We start from the raw sequence: 19,658 nt of genomic DNA, 5'->3' as shown, positions 1-19,658 counted from the left end.
GTGGGGAAAAGACGTCTAATGTGGCTCGAACCTCACAGCAGGTATTCTGTTGCCCTTTTTTCTCGTTATTATGTTTATCCGGCCAATGTATAGGAGGCTGGACCCTATGGGGCAGCCATGCAGGGATATGTATAGGAGGCTGGACCCTATGGGGCAGCCATGCAGGGTTAGCTGGCTAGCTGTCTCAGGTCATGTTAAGACATAGTTGGGCCGTAAAATGTTTTTATGTTAAGCATGTAGATGTTTCTCTGGTGAATTGTCACTGATTATGAATGGACACTTGGTATTGCTGGAGTGATGGTTTGTGACACGAACTTAAGTGACTCACTTTCTGAGTACCAGAGTACACTGAGCAGCCGATCACTGTGGTGTGATTGCAGTTGAGAAACAGATATTGAACGGCTTTTAATTGCAGTGCCGTGAATGTAGAATGAGTTGTTAGTGCATGTTCAGGTTCCGTGGACTCATTTAAAACACATTTAGAATTCTGCAGCCACCTTGATGGAAGTTGATTAAGTACTTAATAATCTATAGTCACTTAGCAACAGGGGGCAGAAGGGGAAGAGGAGAGAGCTAGTCTTTTGAATGTCACAGAAAAACTACCAAACATAGTTCAGTTTCCGCGGTAAACAATTTTGACAAAGTCAATGGCAATTTATTATGAGGAGCAACATCACAGCATACATAGTCTTTAGTTCAGTCTCTAGGGAAATGCTGCATTTCATGTTCACCTCAGCAATATACCTCAAACAACTCTCAGTATAAATTAAAACTCCCAAGCTCAAAAACCAACCATCCTAGCCAATTAAAACATCTAAAAAGCGGTGCTCATTGTCTGTGCATCTTATTAAAGCTCTCCCCCACCGTCAAGAAGGTGTTTAACTCTTGAATGCCACTGCTCACTCACATATTCTCTGAACTTAACCCTGGTGCTTCCTTCGGGTCACATGACCCAAAGGATCATAACGAACCGCCCTTTATTCTGTAAGGTGATTCAATGAATCACCTTACAGAATATAGGAAGGCACACTATTGATGCGATGTGACGTTGGAACGCTGATCTTGCAGCATTGCCACACTCCAGGATAATTACCAATTTAGGCCTCCATGTCTCTCTTATCAGTCCTTCCAAACAAGGCGATAACTCAAAAGACTAATTAATTTTCACTTTCACTTTTTTTTGTTCCGTAATCACCATTAAATATCACTGACTTTGGGATATTCTGTACACTTCTTTGACAGTGGGTGTATTTTATGAAGACTTTCTGCTAAGAATGCTCTGTTCTGCACAACAAATGGCTGTCGGGGCGTGTGTTGTGCAATATAATTTCTCGATACAACCTTAAATCTCTGGAGTTATCTATTAAGATCAAATTGAACAACTGTATGGATCACACGGATAAAACTCATGGAAAATAACAAAGACATCAATATTGTATACAACACGGTATTTCAATGGTTGTTTACCAATCCAATAGTTTTAAAGAACTCAGAATACATAGGCCAACTGCACAATTTACAGTCTGCAGTTGATGGCGTTCAATAAAAACAGATGAATCCGCGCTGGATGACTCAACAAATTACCCACTGGGCTTAAATGAGCCTCTTTTGGCCGAAAGCGCTGACAGTATGCTTGCTATGCACAGGTAATAACGACGGGACATAAAAGTAGACGGGGAGGGGGAAAAACAGACTGTCTCGCTGGAGACATTATTCATAGAACGGTGACAAGCCAAACCAAGTGAGCTGCGAATGAGGGCAGATGGCCCTGTTGTTGCATAGAGAACCTAAGCAGACTAGTGGGATACAGGGGTTATATTAGCGCTCTTTAGCCTGTCTTATGCTAAACTAATATATATAGGCTACTTTGCAGAGGAGGAAGCGAGGGAGCGGAGGCAGTCAAGGTAGAGACAAGTGAACTGGAGAAATGGACCTCGTTATCTTTTAGGTGACAGAAGTGCCCAGAAAATGGCCAATCTTGTCTAGCTTGAGGAATTGAAAGAACATAGAATAGGGTAATGGGATTTTGGTATGTTTCCAGGCATCTTGATTGAGCCGGACAGCTTGGCATTTGAGGATGTTTCCAGAAAGCACTGTAACTATCCAGGTAACTGATCACCCTTTGTTGTATGTAACCATCCACCGTACATCAAACGAAGACTAAAACCTCATGTGATCCTCCTTGACAAAATAGTTCCTCTGTGCAGCAGTAGAATAATGATCCAGATGATTCTAATTTAAAAGAAATCCTTTGTGAAGTTATGAAAAATGTATTCTTGAGACTGTTGCCATGAAATATTGAGATCTTCTTCACCCCCCAATGGAAGCTTGTATCACATTCTGTGGTGTCTGGTGTAATTATCTGCTAGTTTGTAGCGGTGGAGAACTACCCGTTCCTTTATCACAAACTAACATTGCTCCTTACTTCTGTCATAAAGGCCCGACAGTAAGATAAGCTTCTTTCCTTTGAATTGGGTTCAGATTGAGGTAGATATATAAAGCAGTTTTGATGTAATTAAAATTGTATTCTAATCTCAAATATATTGCAACAACATGGTGACATATCTAATCAGATTTCAGCCTTTATTGACTCACATTGTCAGTCCAAATGTAACTTTGGCCAAGGGGGCCCTATAGGTTCATGGTTTTCTGGTCAATAAATCTCATCAACTGCTTCATCTCTGAAACCTTTTTTAGTGATTCATTCAACTGCTCACTAAGTTCCCTAAAGGCACCATTTTGTGCCGAGTCAGGGATGATATCAAAGGTAATTGAACTTTACACTGATATTTAAACCATGCCAGATCACATTGTAAGCTGTCCTTCAGCCCCCCTAGTTAATGTGGTGTCGTCAGTGGGAATTACTAAATACATAAATACTTACTTGTGATTAAACCTAAACTGTGAATTCATACAATATGAAACCATGTCACACAATAAACTGTAATGGTCAAGTAGCTCATAAAAAAAAAGTCTGTTTTGTGTTTGTGTGTCTGAACCCTACGGCCATGGCATTTTCTCAATGTTCCCTATTATATGCAAATAGAGTACACTACAACCTTTAAACACTTCAACTTCACCGTGGAGGGTCAACATGACCCTGCTAATTCAGATTGTAAACAACTGAAGAAAAAAAATATCTGAGCGCCCCCTCTTGGTACTCAAAACACGACTTCCATCATTTCCGCTAACCGCAAAGCATCAAGACCAGGCTTCAGTATCCCAGGGAGTGATGCAGTTCACCAGGTAGCTTTCTTCTATGTAATTCCAGATGCTTCATTAGAGCTTGATGTCTTTCATCATTATTCTTTCATGTAATTCTGTACCGCACAGCATCTGCAGTCTTGCAGCAGTGTTTGTTATTTATGTTAATCGATTTTCATCAAAACCCCCCAAATAAACTGCTTTTGAAACAGCACAGGTTCTTCAGCCTGTGCCAACTCACTGGGTGCGATGGGAACATTGCCTCCTCATCTGGTATAGAGAAAGGAGATTTATGGAAATTGGAAGATTCATCTTTCATTTTCCATTATGTGAATCAGGCAGGTGCATGCTACATATTTTGACTGAATTTCCGAGTACAGAATTAATTCAAACTTCAAACTCAAATTAAACTTGTTTTCCTGCATTTGTCAACCTGTTTTCTTCACCCTTTTGTTATTTCATTATAAATTCCCAGGCTGACACAGCACACATTTCTAATCCTCTTTCGGGAGACTTAAGGTGTCCTGAAATCAAACAATGTAAAAGTAAGAAAAACATAAAACGCAAATGTCAGAGATACATAAGATCCCGATACTCCATTGCTGATTTCCTAGGAGAAATCCAGTGAGCCCTTTTCCATCGGTAGTTTGACGGGAGCATTAAGAATTAAAACATGTTTGTATACAGAGATCAAAGCCTCTTCACGATGGCAACACCTGGAGCCCGAGAGGCAGCCATGTGAGAGACTAACACTGAGAAAACTGTAAGTATGTAGTCTCTGACAGGCACAATACCTGAGATTACTCCGGTAAGGCAGATGCACTTAGAGCTGTGCTGTGAAGCTTCAGTTAACCTTTGTGGGGCCTGCTGTGTCAACATCGCACCAAGAACCTGTATTGGAAGTTTGGCAATGAAAGAAGCCTTATCTTGAAGTTCTAACAACTCCTCTCGCCTAAATCCACATCGAATAATCTGCAGGATTACAGGATCTGTAAAGTTCAGGAGTTTGTCACCCAAAATAAAATTGGTACATTGTCCATACAAATTACTGAACAAAACCGAAGTGAGAATCTTTTACGAGAGAGTGAGAGAGGTAAAAAAAATCAATGCTTACCTGCTGACTGCCACCATACTACTAACCCCAACTTTTTTTCCTTGTGAGAGTATTTTAGGCAACCAAAGGTGGCGCAGGGGTAAGGTTAGTTTCCAGACATTGTTATAGTTAGATTGTTAAAAACATCCAACAATTGTGGGATTCAGACCTGCAAACATTGTATAATTAGCAAAAATATGAACAGTACACAATACGGAAACATGTTGGACTTGAGGAGTTTCTTAGAATTCTCTTACCTTAAGTTGCCTTACCTGTTGCTTTAAATATATTTACCTTGGGAAAAGACTGACATATTTCCATTGTAAGACACTACCTAGGATGATACGAAAGAAATGTCAGCGCAGTGAAATATCAGGATATAGGCATTTGTTTATTCTGTTCAAATGCCGTAGGTGTAGAGATCTACTCCCATGCAAGGGGACACTGGGGTATCCAGTCTCTTTGAAAAAAAGAAAAGAAAACCTTGGCTCTACTTTCACCTAACTGTTGTTGAAACAGCTCAGCTCAAACTTTTGGGGAATACATCCACCTGAAGGCACATCTTAAGAGTGTTTATCTTCAATGCAACATGTGGATTGGATTAGAATGCATTCTCTATGTATGAGTATAGCTGTTCTATTCCTATGAGTTCAACAAATACTCTAAAAAGCCATCGTTATAAAAATCTGTCATCTTCATGTTACTTTCACCGCATAATGCCAATTTAAGATAGGGATTATGGCTTTACATTTATGTAAAATATGTGTCCTTCAACTTGTGCCCTTGCCAAGTGAAAAGGTAACCAAGAACACGATTTAAAGCTTGCTGATCACAATACATATTGACACAATGGCTTCCGACACATTCCATATGGTCTTTTGGAGGGGGTAAAATTGAAAACGAAAGCACAGATGCTGTCTCAATACATTTGGGGATCACACTTCATCAAAGAGTTTTAAAAGTGTTCTGGAAACATTAACACTTTCACTGCAGTTCAGGTTGGTGGCAAACAGACAACCTTTGTTAAATATGATTTCATTAAAATACTTCTGTTTGTGCTTATAACAAATATAAACTGGTATTTTGACTCAACTAACAAATATCCAACCACACTTTCAAGGTTAGTAGTACAGACACTACAAACCTTTCTTTCACAAGTTTCCCTACATTTCTTGCAACTAGGTCTTTTTCTCTCTAAAATTATTCACTTGCCTCATATACATAGGGTATGCTTATCTTTTAATGGATATTGCTAATCCAAATATCTAAATTGAGATCAATTAAATCATATTGATAATAAGAACTCAATATCCCCCTTACGGGTGCAGCATATCTGGTACATCACATCTTCCATCTCTAGCGTGATATCGTAGTTTCCGCAAAGCGTTGAGACCTTTTGACCCCTGTGCCTGTGAGGACTGCTACACACTCTTTGCCGTTTCCTGTTCTGTTAAACTCATCATTCCAAGCCCATTTTAGATTAATTTTAGCATCACACTGTCTTCTGCCAATAGCACAAGTGTTCAGATAAATTCCCAATACCCATGGCCTAAAAGCATATTATCTGCTAGCTTTGTGATACATTTCATCACACAAGATGGGGGAATTCATACATCACAGTCTGAATGTGTTTTGTCGGCAAGGTTTGTTTACATGTACCGTGGAGTTTGCATTATAACTGGGAACATGATGAAACTTGGAAAACAGATATAGAGGGGGGAAAGATGAATCAAGTCGATTGGAGTTATATGTCGCATTGCGATCGACAGACATGGTGCCTCTCGCTCAACTACATGATTTGCGTCAGATAACAGCTCTGGGAAGATGTAGCTTGCATGACAACTGAGTACACATCAATGACTTCCCCTCAGTATCACCCGTGTTTAGAAAAGCCTTCTCGAAATGAATGAAGACACCTATTTTCCCGAAAAATATTTACCCTAAATATGGTACAACGATAAATATTCAGTCTTTGAATTATGACAAATAGCCTTAGGGTGTGTTGTGGTAACTGATCAAAAATGCCTGTTTCTCTGACAGCTCCATTTCAACATAAGGTAGATAATGCATATTTATAATTTCCATCTGCTGAGAGTGTGCAATCATAAATAAAACAAACATGATATTGCCTATTTTTAAGCAATCGTTGTTTCGCGACAGTCTATGAATGTTCAAATGTTGATTGAACAAATATCTTTGGGACCTTAAAGGGATCATAGAATGATTTTATAGGGTATTTCACACTGTTCCTTAAGGTCTCCAAATAGGGTATGTAACATTGGAGCAAAGACGCAACATGGTCAACAGCACCCGTTAGCTGTAATACTAGTGTAATACTCGCACTTCAGTGTCGTAGCCTAAGAATAACTTTGTATTAGGTTTGTTTTTAGAATTGTAAGAAACATAACAGTTATTAATTTGCTGTATGTCAAATTTGGGGCGTGACAAAGGTACAGACCAGAGCCAAATAAGGTACAGCCACCGAATTGACGTCAACTCTGTGTTTCTTTGGGAATCACCCGTTTTACAGCGGCAGTTTCAAATTGTGAGATTTGCATAGGAAAGAGGTGTCAATGGTCTCTGTCTGTCCATTTTACCCACCGAACTGTCTTTATTCAACTATGACATGGTAAACTCGGTTTTGCATTCTATGACCCCTTTAAGGTGTCGTCAGGACAACGTTACACGTCATGTGTAACGTTATGTTTTCTCTCGATCATTCTGGAACAAGAGGACTTATTAGTAGAATATGAAATGCATCATATTAAAAACTCACAGGACAGCATTCTCTCAGACAGGTTTCAGAGATAAAACCCATTTTTGTGTGTATGGTATCAAAGCTTTTCCACCATGAAAGCATGTCAGCTACCCCCTCCCCTCTCTTCTCCTCTGCTTGCCTCAAGGTGCAGTGCACTCTCTGAATGAGACCCATTTGATTGAGCTACATGCCTCTGTTTATGCAGTGCACTCAAATATGATTTTGTGGTAGATTGAATAAATGGATTATTATCATTTTACCAGCAGTCTGTGTAAGCCTTGGATAGCTAATGGCCTCCTTTCCTTTCTCAGTCCTGTGGGATAGGAAACAAGAGAGTGCTCAATCTCCTAGCTCTCTCTGGAACGAGAAGAAAGACCATAACCAAGACCCAGTCAATAACTTATGGTAATGCTGAAGCTTTTTGTTTCCTGTATTTTGCTAGTTGCTAAATAGTATGACAAAACACATGTTGTGCAGACTACAAAATGACCCTGCTGGTAAAATACATATGTTTATAAACAAAGCTTGTTCGAGTATCTGCAAACCTTGCATTGGGGATACTTTGGTGAACATGACTATTACAGAGGCCTGATTATTATGTTTAGTGTGCATGTTAACAGCATGCTAATACCTTAACAATACAAGTAGTGAGTTCTCATGCTCATTATTTATGTACTACAACCTGTCCTCAAACAACAGTCTGGTTCTCTCCATGTCTCAAGTAAATATGATGTTGACACATGAACATTGTGTGCGCCAGCAGCCAAACTGCATATGATATGAATGTCCGTGTTGACGAACTCGGGAGGGATGGTAAACATGTTTGTTTCACAGATAGCCTACACATGTCATGTGTCCACTTGTATATAACCACAGGAAAAAAGGAAGCTCTCCCCCAAAAACATGAACGGCTACAAATGACTACATGCTCTTATGGTTCTTCCCTTTGACACTTATTTTGGTTGTCCACAATATGTGCTTCATGTTTTAGCTACCCGCAATGTTTTTGGGGCTATCTTGTTGTTATTATCAGTGACCTATGCACTTTGTAAAGCTCTCTCTTGGAAGTCGCTTTGGATAAAAGCGTCTGCTAAATGAATACATGTAAATGTAAATGACATCCATCTGAATGCTTTTCATTATTCCGCCCACAAGTGTCATTAAAACCCATTTCCTGTACCCTGGGCGGTCTTCGGACATGTTGGATCAACAGTTAGCACACTCCTTCTGTACTCACGAAACAACACCAGCGTTTCCAGCAGTGTCACAACTCTTAACGTCATCCCGCCTCAGCGTAATGCACCGCTCTGCCTCTCAGTCACTCCCCACATGGGTCTATCAGTGAGCCTCGCCAAGGGTTAGAGTATGTGTTTGGGTTTCCAACAGACCTGTATTACATTGGGCCGGGCTCCCAAGGTGAAAGGGAGAGACAGGACCTGAGATTAATCTAACCCTTGGTATAATGAGGCCGCTCTCGGTCTTCCCTCGCGAATAAAGACAAATGGCTCTTGTTTGTGCCAGGCTCGCCATCGAGCAGATCCATCTCGTGTCCTGAGTCCCATCTGCCACGGCCGCCGTACTGCGAGAAAATGAAATGAGCTGTAATCGAAGGAGGCGCCTATTAACTGACAGTACTTTCATAGTCTGGCGAAGGCAATCCCATAGGCATGGAGTCAGGGGGAGGAGGGGGAGGAGGGATTGTCTGAAATGACAATGCTGTCGTGTTTCCTGACAATGGTCTTTTATCAGGCACGGCAAACATTCTGCCAGCAATCACTTTTCTTCTCACTGATTCTAAAGAACTGCAGGGGAGAGGACATCAACAAACACATACACTCATTTGGTTCGTTGTTGATGGGCTGGGATGGGTGTGTGGTGGGATTTCTATTGAAGTAAAATACATCAGCTTTGTAAGAATGTACTTGTCAAGGTCCAAAGAGAGTAGAAGGAACAGATCAAGAGTGGGTGTGCCATCCCATAATACAATGAAGTCATGCTGTCACCATGGTGATAATTAAATTGGTCCTTGAGGGAATACCTCTCATCTTAGACATTAAGTAAAGTGGTGTACAAACACAATGATATGTATGTATGTATGTATGTATGTATGTATATGTACTATGTATGATTATCAGAAGTAGTTGCTCTGTTAGCCATAAAAACCATAGACCGCACATATCACTGACCAAAACCTACAGTAAATGAGTCTCTCTGGCTGTAAGATTGCAGCTGCCTTGTTAATGACAACAGCATCACTAGGGACACACCCAGCCCTTTAATGGGTCCTGGACTGGTTATGTATTCTGAACAGGGCTCGGTGTAGACAGAGGGACAATAAAGCCCTCTGATGTGAGCAGTCTCTGCAGGAACAACGGCTGTCTGCATGCACCAACATGGTGTTGGGGACAGTGTTGGCTACACTCTGGCTCCGGGCTACGTTGCTGAATACTTTGTGTTTAGCCCGAAGCTGCTGTAATGGATCAGGACTCGTTTAGTCACTGTACACTTTCAGGAGGTAGAGTGAAGTGATGTTTTTGCTCGCTAACAACTGTAGGAGACAGGAGTGGGGGGCGACGGGCGTTTCAGAGTAAATGTGTGAGAGATATGCATCGATTTTCAACTCTTGGAGAACGTTGGCCTTTTAGGGGATTTAATTATGGAGAAACACACACACACTAACACAGTACGGAGAATAACCTAAATTCCCAGCTCCCAGAGTTAAGGTACAAAGACAAAAGTGCTTTGATGTACAAAAATACATTTATTTGAAACAATTTCAAAATGACAGTTTCTTTACTGTAGAAATATTGAAATAAAGATGAAACAGAACATTACAGATGATGCATGCATTTGTAGCTTTTGTGCGATGAAGAGTATTACAACGGTTTGCCCTTGAAAACAACGTAGATACAAAGACTTATCAATCGCTTCTTTAAAGTCTTGATATTTAATAATAATTCAGATATAAACGATTCCATTGATAAACAAGGAATTCACACATCATATAAAATGTTGTGAAACCATCAAAACAAGTTCAGATGGGGAGCGTTAAAATAACAAAAGCTACATAAGCTGAAATGAGAATAACATGAAATCTATTCAAATAAAACAACTCATGGATCGAAATCTCTATCCTTTATCTTTTCTTATAATCCAGTGCTTTCAGAATTAAAACCCTTATTTCAGTGGGGGGTTTAACTCAAGGTTGTTTGAAGGAATATCACAGCACATGATCAATGTCAGAACATGCAGACACATGGTTCTTAGCTTAGCGACAGGAGCTGCAAGGCATTATGGGATGGATGTAAATGTTCTCCCGGTATAATGGTCTTAAATTCATCTCTGCTCAAAAGGCCTGGCGGAGAAATGTAAGAGTTATAGATGTAGATGAACTCTGATTGACCTTAGACAGGGCTTTTCTCTGGCTCCATGGTTACGCCTGTGGCGAAAAATTACAAAAGGACGACATACTAATGTCTCCTTATCTGTGTCTGCCGCTAATCCTGTTCCGCTAATAAGTGGAAGAACAAAGCTGGTGTGACACTGCGAACATCAAGATGAGTTGTAAACAAAAGCAGAAGGGGATAGAGTGGAGGACATGATGCAATTACCAGCCAACAAAACAAAAAGGCTTTGGTATTTTCTGTTAGCGTTGAGGACAGGAATCAAACTCTCTGGGTGAGAGAGAGTCTGCCAGGCTTTGTTGTATCACAAACGAAATATCCGGACAGGTATCGTGGTTTCAGCAGGACTTCGACGCAACTTACGGCTCTACATTCACACAGAGTGCAGTGGGATATTCTTTGCTAAATCTCTGCTCACTCTCTCGTACAGTATCCCTCCTGACAGTCCTTCTATCCTTCTCCTGAGGCTGCACTTACGTGCTGACTTCAGCACGGGATTGTGGGATATCGCGACATGGGGTATTTCGCTGCTTAACCATCCACCTCTCTGCTGCTTATCGTAAGACTGGCTACACCTGCTGAAAAGGAGACCAACCCTCACATTGGGGCTCAGAGCGACTGGCTGGCAGTTTTTTTCCCCTGCTTTTAGGGAATGGGGATTTTAGGAATTGAAGCTGCACAGCAATGAGGAACACCATGTCCTATTTTGCCAGGGGAGTGTAGCTGAAACATGACTGAACACTTGCAAGTGAAATGAACGTTACAATGAGGACACACAGCAGCTGTTCTGCCATGTGAGGGTTATATGTATTCATTTAGCATGCACTTTTATCCAAACATCTTACAATGGGGGATTTGAACTTGCAACCTCTTGATTTCAGGTCAAACGCTCTACCTATGAGCTATACACATCCCTTCACGTCAATGTTCTGAGTATACACACCATTTTTAAATCTTTTTCTTTTCATTTCCTTTATTTATTTTTTGCCGATGAATTGCCAACCGGCACATTTGTTTTGTATGCTGTTATATCATCAGATCAATGGCACTACAGTTGACCCTGGAAGTTTCTTTGTTTGTTTGTTTGACATATAATATGTTTGAAGTCTCCAAATTGTGACTGGTAGGTAACCAGGGAACTCTATGAGAGTTAATACTTTAACAGAGATTAAAAAAAACTCCATGAGCTGATGCAAGCGGAATACAGGATGCAGGGAACAAACAGACCAAAAGATACTTGTCCCTCTTACTGACGCGTACAAGTACAATGTCGTCGTAAACGTCCCTCCTCATTCACTGAAAGTGGCAGAACCACTCTGGTAGTTGATCAGTATATCATAACAGGCATTTCGAGAAATTCTCCCATCAGGGTTATTCGAACCTCTAAACATTCAAAGGGCAAAAAACTGAAATACTCCCATGATGTTAGGTGGTAAATATTCCTTTACACACAGGGTTTAACTATTGCGATGCATCTCTTTCTGTCTCATCAACAGTGTTTAATTCAATTTTGATAAATATATTTGTATTTAGTTATGTATTCACAAATGTCTGCATTTCAAAGTAGACAAACCCTTTGTGTTGTGACATATTTTGCTATAAATTAACGCCATGAAAGATTGAGAAAATCTGTACTGGATGTAAAAATGATTAGAGCTCTTTTGATGAATGAATAGAAAATAACTATTTACAACACTTTATCTACAACACAGAAATCGTGTCCTCGATAAGAACATGCACAAGTCAAGGACCGCGTAAAAACAAATAAAGTTTTTTAAGTAATATCTGGCTTTTTAAACACACGCTTCATAAAACTGACACCAAATCACGTCGGCTCCTCTGTCCTTGTGTTGTACTTTTACTACAAGCATGTGAAATCAAGTATACATACAGTATAGTATATACAGAGAAAACAGAACTAAAGATAATATTGTACATTTCGATAATATTCCCTGTTTGATCATAGACTCAGACATGATGGTCTATATACATAGACTCAAACGGTACCTTTTTGAAAAACTTTCAACAAATTGTACATAACCTTCCCCGTAAGGGTCGATAAAAGACAAGAACTCCGAAAATGAAGGCGAGAAAAAAAACAGATCATTGCTTTTGCAAACCAAATTATGCATGTGGCTCGTACTTCCGCAAAACTTAATTTTTAAGTTTTGCGTGTAATTACAACTATCTCAGAGTGAATTTAGGTTCACCGCATGGATGCTATTGAACAAGACACCCATGCAAAACTGTACAAATGAGCTTGTTTAGAAAAACTATTAACATCGACTGTGTTTGGAAAATTACAAAAAGAAAAGAAAAGCAAAAGAGAGAAAGAGAAAGCGAGAAAGAAGGTCACCCCCTAAAATGGCAACACTTCTTCTCTGTACATGTTGTCACGTTCCTTTGCTTTACACACTGGTACAGTTTGGAATCTCTCTTGTGCTCTCGTAGGCGTTCCCAACTCCACCTGCGGAACAGGAAAAACATCAACGCAGTAAGATTCAATTGTAACTTGTTTAACTGCATGCTCTTATGGTTCTTCCCTTTGGCACTTATTTGGTTTTCCACAATGTATGCTTCATGTTTTGGCTGCTCGCAATGTTTGGGGCTATCTCGTTGTTATGATCAGTGACCTATGCTCTTTTGTAAAGCTCTCTCTTGGAAGTCGCTTTGGATAAAAGCGTCTGCTAAATGCATAAATGTAAATGTAAGAGTTATTTCCGCCGCCACACTGTGCTTTACAACTTGCTCAGCAACTAAACATATTCGAGATGGTGTGCCATGTGGTCATTACTGAAGGGGGATTCAAAACCACATCTTGGTAGAACATTTGAAGTTGTTTAATGTTCGGGAAATTAGTAGTTGACTCGTTAAGGTTGCTTGTTGTTTTTTGGGGAATGGCAAAGAAAAGTTAGTTAGAAACTTGACTTACGTTTGACCCTTGCGTCTAGATCTTTCTCCATGAGTTCCTTGGCCGTCGAGAACTCGCTCAGGGTGATTTTAGGCGTGCTGTCGTTCTGACCGACAGAGCCAATCATCTCCTGCTCCTTCTCCTGGTTCACCTCCGCATAAATGTTAATCCAGGGGATTTTTCTATGAAGTGAATAGAAACCAATCTTGTCTTTCAGGCTACAGTAGGATGGTGAGATGCATATCATATCCGATGTAGTTTGTAAATCAAACTTAATTTTGTCGTGAAACTATAATAAAATGCATTAAATGAGTTGGTCTCAGTTTGAGGCTAGCCAGACTGGAACATGCTGTTTTCTCAACATGTTCCAGAAGGTATTTGTTGCAACTTCTCAATAATACATTAAATGATACAAAAAAAGTAGTTTTCAGAGAATATAAGTCTATTCACCATTTTATTTATGATAGGAAATATGTGTCTTTTTTCAGCTGAACTCCAATTTATTTCAAATAGCTGAAAATGTTGTTAATCTAATTGTTTTGCCTTGCCAACTGTGACATTTCAATGAAAATGCATCCTCTCCAGGACTAATGGGAAAATTCCCATATTCATAATTGATGATAATGTTGCCATCTCCCAGACTTTTTTCACAAGAATTATTTTGAGTCGATATAAATTTTTCAGTACCTTGCAGCTGATGCACAGGAACAGCATACTAACCAATTTAATGATCGTTTTTCTGAACATTTCATCAGTAGGTTCACACATGTGCCTTGTGCATTCTGATCATGATTAAAATCTGTTTTGCGACGTCTATGTGAAAATGCGAAATTAATATTTCAAAAACAAGTCATTTGTCTGTCATTGATTGATACAGACCAGAGCACAAGTGGCAAATTAATATTCAACAACCGGTTATCGCAATGTTGCAGATATAAGATATAAGACGATTACATATGTGCTGGACAACAAGACACAATCATGCAGGGCACTACCTCTTGAACTTGTAGATCAGAAAGACAGCAAGCCCTAGGAAGACCACAGACAGCAGCATCAGCATGGCAGAGCTGCTGTGTCTGGGGCTGGAATCCACCAAGGGTGCTGTGGAAGAACAGTCTGGTTCAGAACAATCTGGTTCAGAATAGTCTGGTTCAGACAGTCTGGTTCAGAATAGTCTGGTTCAGAACAGTCTGGTTCAGAACAGTCTGTTTCAGAATAGTCTGGATCAGAACAGTCTGGTTCAGAACAGTGCTCAACATTCCACACATGTACGCTGTATCCGTTATGACTACACAACTCTACACAAACCCAGGGATGTTCAAGGTGTTCGAAATGGATGTATGTATCCATATGTAATACATCATTTCAGTGACAAAAACATTGTGAAATTATGTAGTCTTGATATTCTAAGAGATTATGGTGTTTTTGCACAATATATTGTTGAATGCAGACCATTCCTTGGCGCTTACCGCTGTGATACTGGTAGAACTGTGCACTTCTAGCTCTCAGTCATCTGCTGAGGCTACTACAGGGTTTACACTGTTTGTTTGTCACTTTGCATAAAGGGACCTGCTATACATGAAGTTTTGTAAATGGAATGCTTACAAAACCTCTTTATTTTCAAATACTATTCTCAGTGGAACTAGTTAAATTCAAGTTGTATTCTCGGCTAATGAAAAGGTTGACAATGTAGCAACAAATGCTTTGTTTCAGCATCATACAGTGTTCAACAACATGAATGTTAAGTCAAGCATCGTTGTGACCTAATCCAAAAAAAACTTTCCATAACAACAGCTCGTACACCTTCTTAAGGATTTAATCTCTGTTTATTTAAGGCTGGCTCTCCAACAGTATGTCTGTTTTAATGGAAGACTCCAAAAAGCAAATATATCCCGAGATGAACAGATATAGCTACAATATGGACAATGAATAGATTCGGAGGAGAACCTGCCTTGCTTTTTAATATATCCAAAATCTTTTAAGACCGTTGCAGCATGAAATTGCTTTTCCTAATGGTTGGGTTTATAAACTAAAAGCCACCTGTTTAAAGCAAGCAAAGGCAATAATAATATTCAAAGAAGAAAGGTAAACACTATTATGGTAAAAGAAGCACTCTATTTTAAACAACCAGTACTATCCCACGCTACCAGTAGAAACAAAAAGTACTTAACAAAGTACATTTCTTGCTTCAGATTGCATGCCACACAGCTTATTTCTCTCTCTCCCCCTGAGGTACCGTGAACACTTGAATGAAAGGGAATTAATAAATCATTGAAGATAGCTGGCACACACTGTATTTTCTACTTTCTACTTATTATATTTCTCCAGGACCAGCTTCACAGTTTTAGGAGGGAGCCTTGGTGACGCTTGTGACCTTTACTGAAGCACCTTGAAGGCTATTCAGACCTTTTCCAGGCTGGAGTTTGAAGAGAGATGCAGCTCAGCGCCTGCAATAACACCCTAGCACACAGTGCTGTATGCAGCGCTTGAGAACACACCCAGACAGTGGCTATACCTAGCGCTTAGAGCCAGAGACAGCAACATCTAGGCTATGTTCTCCCAGGGATTGGAAGCCTAATGGAAACTGCCAAGGCTATACACTAAGACCTGTCAACTTTTCAACTCTACTACCTCGGCCAGAAACCAATGACCAAACCTCCTTCTCTGCCCTTTCAAAGACTCAGCCATGACAAGTCGTAGTTTGGTGGAAAATATACCTCTATTCACAAAGTAGTCGTTTTGGGGAAAACATAAAAATCAAGGCAATGGTTCAAGCTGTGAATTGATTAAATACTCTCAAAAAGGAGCATTTTCCATTACAAGTGAGAGCTTTAGTTGTTTTTGAGATCTCTGAAAACTTCTTCAATTTCAGCCCAAAGTAGTAATTTATTCATCCAGTATGGAGACAGCTCTCAAATGACACCGCTATGTCGTTTTTCTTTTTCCGGGCGATTCAGAATTCTGCACAGAGATGTTTTTAACCAAACCTCCTTTTTTCTCAAGGACTAAATAATCAACATAATTATCCTCAGTCTAACACTCATTTTGTGGTTGGATGGCTGTAAAAGGCACCGAACAGATGTTTGCCTCTTCAGAGCAGATATAAAAGATTCCTAGTCTCAAGGAGCACCACTTAAAAAGAAACCCTTTCCTTCACTCCCAAATGTTCCTGGGCTCAAGACAGTGGCAGTCTCGCATGAAATTTAATTGCCGGGCAAAAGTTAATTTAATCAAAAAGTGATCACCACAGTAAAGGTTTTTAGTAAACCGACTTGTTAACAAATGGTGCCGAAACACATTAGAAAAATGGAAGCAGAGTTCATATATAGCCTAGAAAAATATGTTATTATATTATAATACATTCATAGAGAAAAGCAGAAATGTGGCACTTACCCAATGTTAACTGTGTGATGTAAACTATAACTCTCGCTCCTGGCTTCAGCTCAAACTCCACCAGGTTTTGATTGAGAGCACTGACAAGAATTTCAGATATCTGTTTAAAAGAATAAGATAATCATTACAGAGTCAAAAGTATTCTATTATACATTGTTTTATAATACACTATTTCACTTATACTATAGTACACCTATTCTACAATTCTGCTTCAGATCACAGCTCAATTCCAGAAGGCAATTTCTATTTTTGCAGTCACTACGAATATAATTAAATGCGAAATTTGACAAAACAAAATTAACGCGTGTGGCGATAAAAGTGCTTGTTACCTTCTCCAGCTCCTCCTCGCTCTTTTTCCTGCTCTCTGATTGGTTCTTCTGTGGCAACAGGAAGAGCTCGGCCGCTGTGGGAACCCCGGGGAACACTGCCACCAGCAGCTGCTCCTCCGGGAACTCTGACACCTGGGACAGGGGACGACCATTTACATTTAGCAGACACTCTTATCCAGAGCGACTCACAGTAAGTACAGGGACATTCCCCCCTGAGGCAAGTAGGGTTAAGCGCCTTGCTCAAGGACACAACGTCATTTGACAAGGCCGGGAATCGAACCAGCGACCTTCTGATTACTAGCCCAATTCTCTAACCGTTCAGCCACCTGACTCACTACACCTGACACGACCAGAGAGAAGGTAGCAGCGATGTCAGGGGGGCTCCGGACAGAGGGACAGTGTTGGCACGGCAACATATACAGGCAGATGTTTGACACAGTGACATATGTTGATGTTGACGCAGTGACATATATGATGTTAGAAACGATGACATATTGGTAGTCGATTGTTTTGTTTATTGTTGGTTAGAAATGTGGGGACCAACAAACCTTATATTTTTCATGCGCCTTAATCGCTTAGACATTTACTCATGTTACGTGTATGTGACTGATTCCACACTTAAGTACACTTAACAGGTCTGTCTTATATCAATCCAAACCCGTCTACTTTTTAGAAAGGGTCCATTTTCCATCGTGATGGGGAAAATGCCTTCTCTCTTTGCATTCCAAACGACCACTATCAAACCGTTTTCTTAATGACCGTTAACCTCTTCAGACACCCCAAGCTGCCAGGGTTCCAGCCCCACCACCAGTCTCCATGTTAGAGCCTCTGATGTTTTCACGTCTCTACGGCAACGCGGACATCGCACTGGGTACACTCGAAGCGAATCAATGATCATGCCCAGAAATCACTTTATGAGAAAGCAAAAGTAGGGGGGGCGAGTAAAGAGCGGGGGAAGGAGGAGTAGGAACAAGCAGGGAGCCATTCGTGGGCAGAGAAAAAGGAGGAGGAGGAGAGGGAGGAGGGATGGAAGAAAGGGGAAGGAGGGGGAGTGGAGGTGGTGGAGGAAGGGGGAGAAAGAGGCGATAGCCCCCTTCGAAAATCAATACACTCAGACCATGTTTGTTCTCATTGCAATCATTCATTACTTTAAAAAGCCTTCTGGCTGGCTGCTTGAGAGCGTCGGGTTTAATGCCCTCCAAACTCATTGCTGGATTGAATAATCTAATTGGGGTTAGCCGGGGGTAGCAGGTGAGTCGGTGATGGGGTGGAAACTGGCAACACTTCTGAAGTCTTCTGCACACTTTAGGTTCTCTCGGTTTCATATTTAAAGTGAATGGGGCTTTGGAGTCTCCTAGCAATCTGACTGCACGGCAAGACTCAAATAATCAGATGAAACTGAACATCTTTGCAGCAAACACCCGACTTTCGAAGACGGATGTTTTCATTTCTGTCATGATATGGGGTATTTTATCTTCGCCTGAACTTTCCCTAATGCAATTTTCAAACATCACACCTGACAAAACAGGGTAACATGATCGAGGATAAAGGAACTGAGTCATGCTAATCTTGTAGCAAGGACATAAGAAGTTCACAGGTCTCTCTCAAAAATACACTTCTGTGTGGAAGAGGGGGGCGGATGGCCACACTGAGATTGACTGAGACTGCATTAACTTTCTTTTCACACAGAGGTAGGAGTCACACACACACACACACACACACACACACACACACACACACACACACACACACACACACACACACACACACACACACACACACACACACACACACACACACACACACACAGAGAGAGGAGAAACAAATCAGTAAAGTTCCATTCAGAGCTCTGTCTGGGTTCAGCCAGGACGAAGAGAGTGGCTCTGACCATTTAGTATTCATCATCTGCGATGGAGGGACACCACAGCTAAATGGACCTTGACTTTAATTGTAAAGGAAAGCCCCACTCATCTTTCCTATTTTGTTGTCCGAGAGCTGCTCAAACGCCTTCATATCGCAGCCTTTTGTTTTCAAAACGAACCGGAATTTTAAAATGCGACCTCGCGGAATGAATGGATCTCGACGTGGGTCCTTCAGAGAAAACACTGGCTGTCATCTACAGCAAGAGGTTGAAAAGGGGTTTCAACGGACGCCTGAGAGAGAACAGAAACCGGAACATGGTGACATATGAACTGATCAACATGTGATCAGACAAGGCAGGGCAGTCAAGGGAGGAGGTTTTTCCTACGATTCCCTTGCAGAGCTACAGGAACATGCTGGGCCATCGTTTCAGGCAAACCAGAAGCGGTCGTTCTATGCGAGGCATTTGTGGCAGCGCTGAACTTTTTGTCACAGAAATGTGGTCGGCACGCGATGAATAGCTCAGGTTTCTTCATCGCAGGACCCTGACCCTGTACGTGTAACCCTGTATGCAAAGCCTTGGACTTCAGCTCCCCCGCTCAACATGCTATGGATATGATAGAAAATGACCGTGCGCTAAATGCTAGCAGCAGAAGGCGGGGGCTGGATGCTGGTATGTGAGCCCACGTGTCGCAGACCGGGACAG

At 40.8% G+C, this 19,658-nt stretch overlaps 1 protein-coding gene across 1 annotated transcript in view; it reads right to left on the bottom strand.

Annotated features, from left to right (window-relative positions):
* Positions 1 to 12,814: 12,814 nt before the first annotated feature.
* sorcs3a (sortilin related VPS10 domain containing receptor 3a) overlaps positions 12,815 to 19,658 on the bottom strand; it is a 121,545-nt gene continuing 114,701 nt past the window's right edge. The window contains exons 23-27 of the mRNA XM_067258993.1: positions 17,093 to 17,224; positions 16,764 to 16,863; positions 14,366 to 14,471; positions 13,392 to 13,552; positions 12,815 to 12,926 (exon numbers count right to left, since the gene is read on the bottom strand). Coding sequence (XP_067115094.1) covers positions 12,868 to 12,926; positions 13,392 to 13,552; positions 14,366 to 14,471; positions 16,764 to 16,863; positions 17,093 to 17,224 — 558 coding nt within the window. The 3' untranslated portion in view covers positions 12,815 to 12,867. The remainder of the gene's footprint in view (positions 12,927 to 13,391; positions 13,553 to 14,365; positions 14,472 to 16,763; positions 16,864 to 17,092; positions 17,225 to 19,658) is intronic.

This window comes from Osmerus mordax, chromosome 21 (assembly GCF_038355195.1).
Source record: "Osmerus mordax isolate fOsmMor3 chromosome 21, fOsmMor3.pri, whole genome shotgun sequence".
NCBI classification, from domain to species: Eukaryota; Metazoa; Chordata; class Actinopteri; order Osmeriformes; family Osmeridae; genus Osmerus; species Osmerus mordax.
The sequence above is the reverse complement of the archived record's forward strand: the minus strand, read 5'-3'. Positions and strand labels throughout refer to the sequence as shown.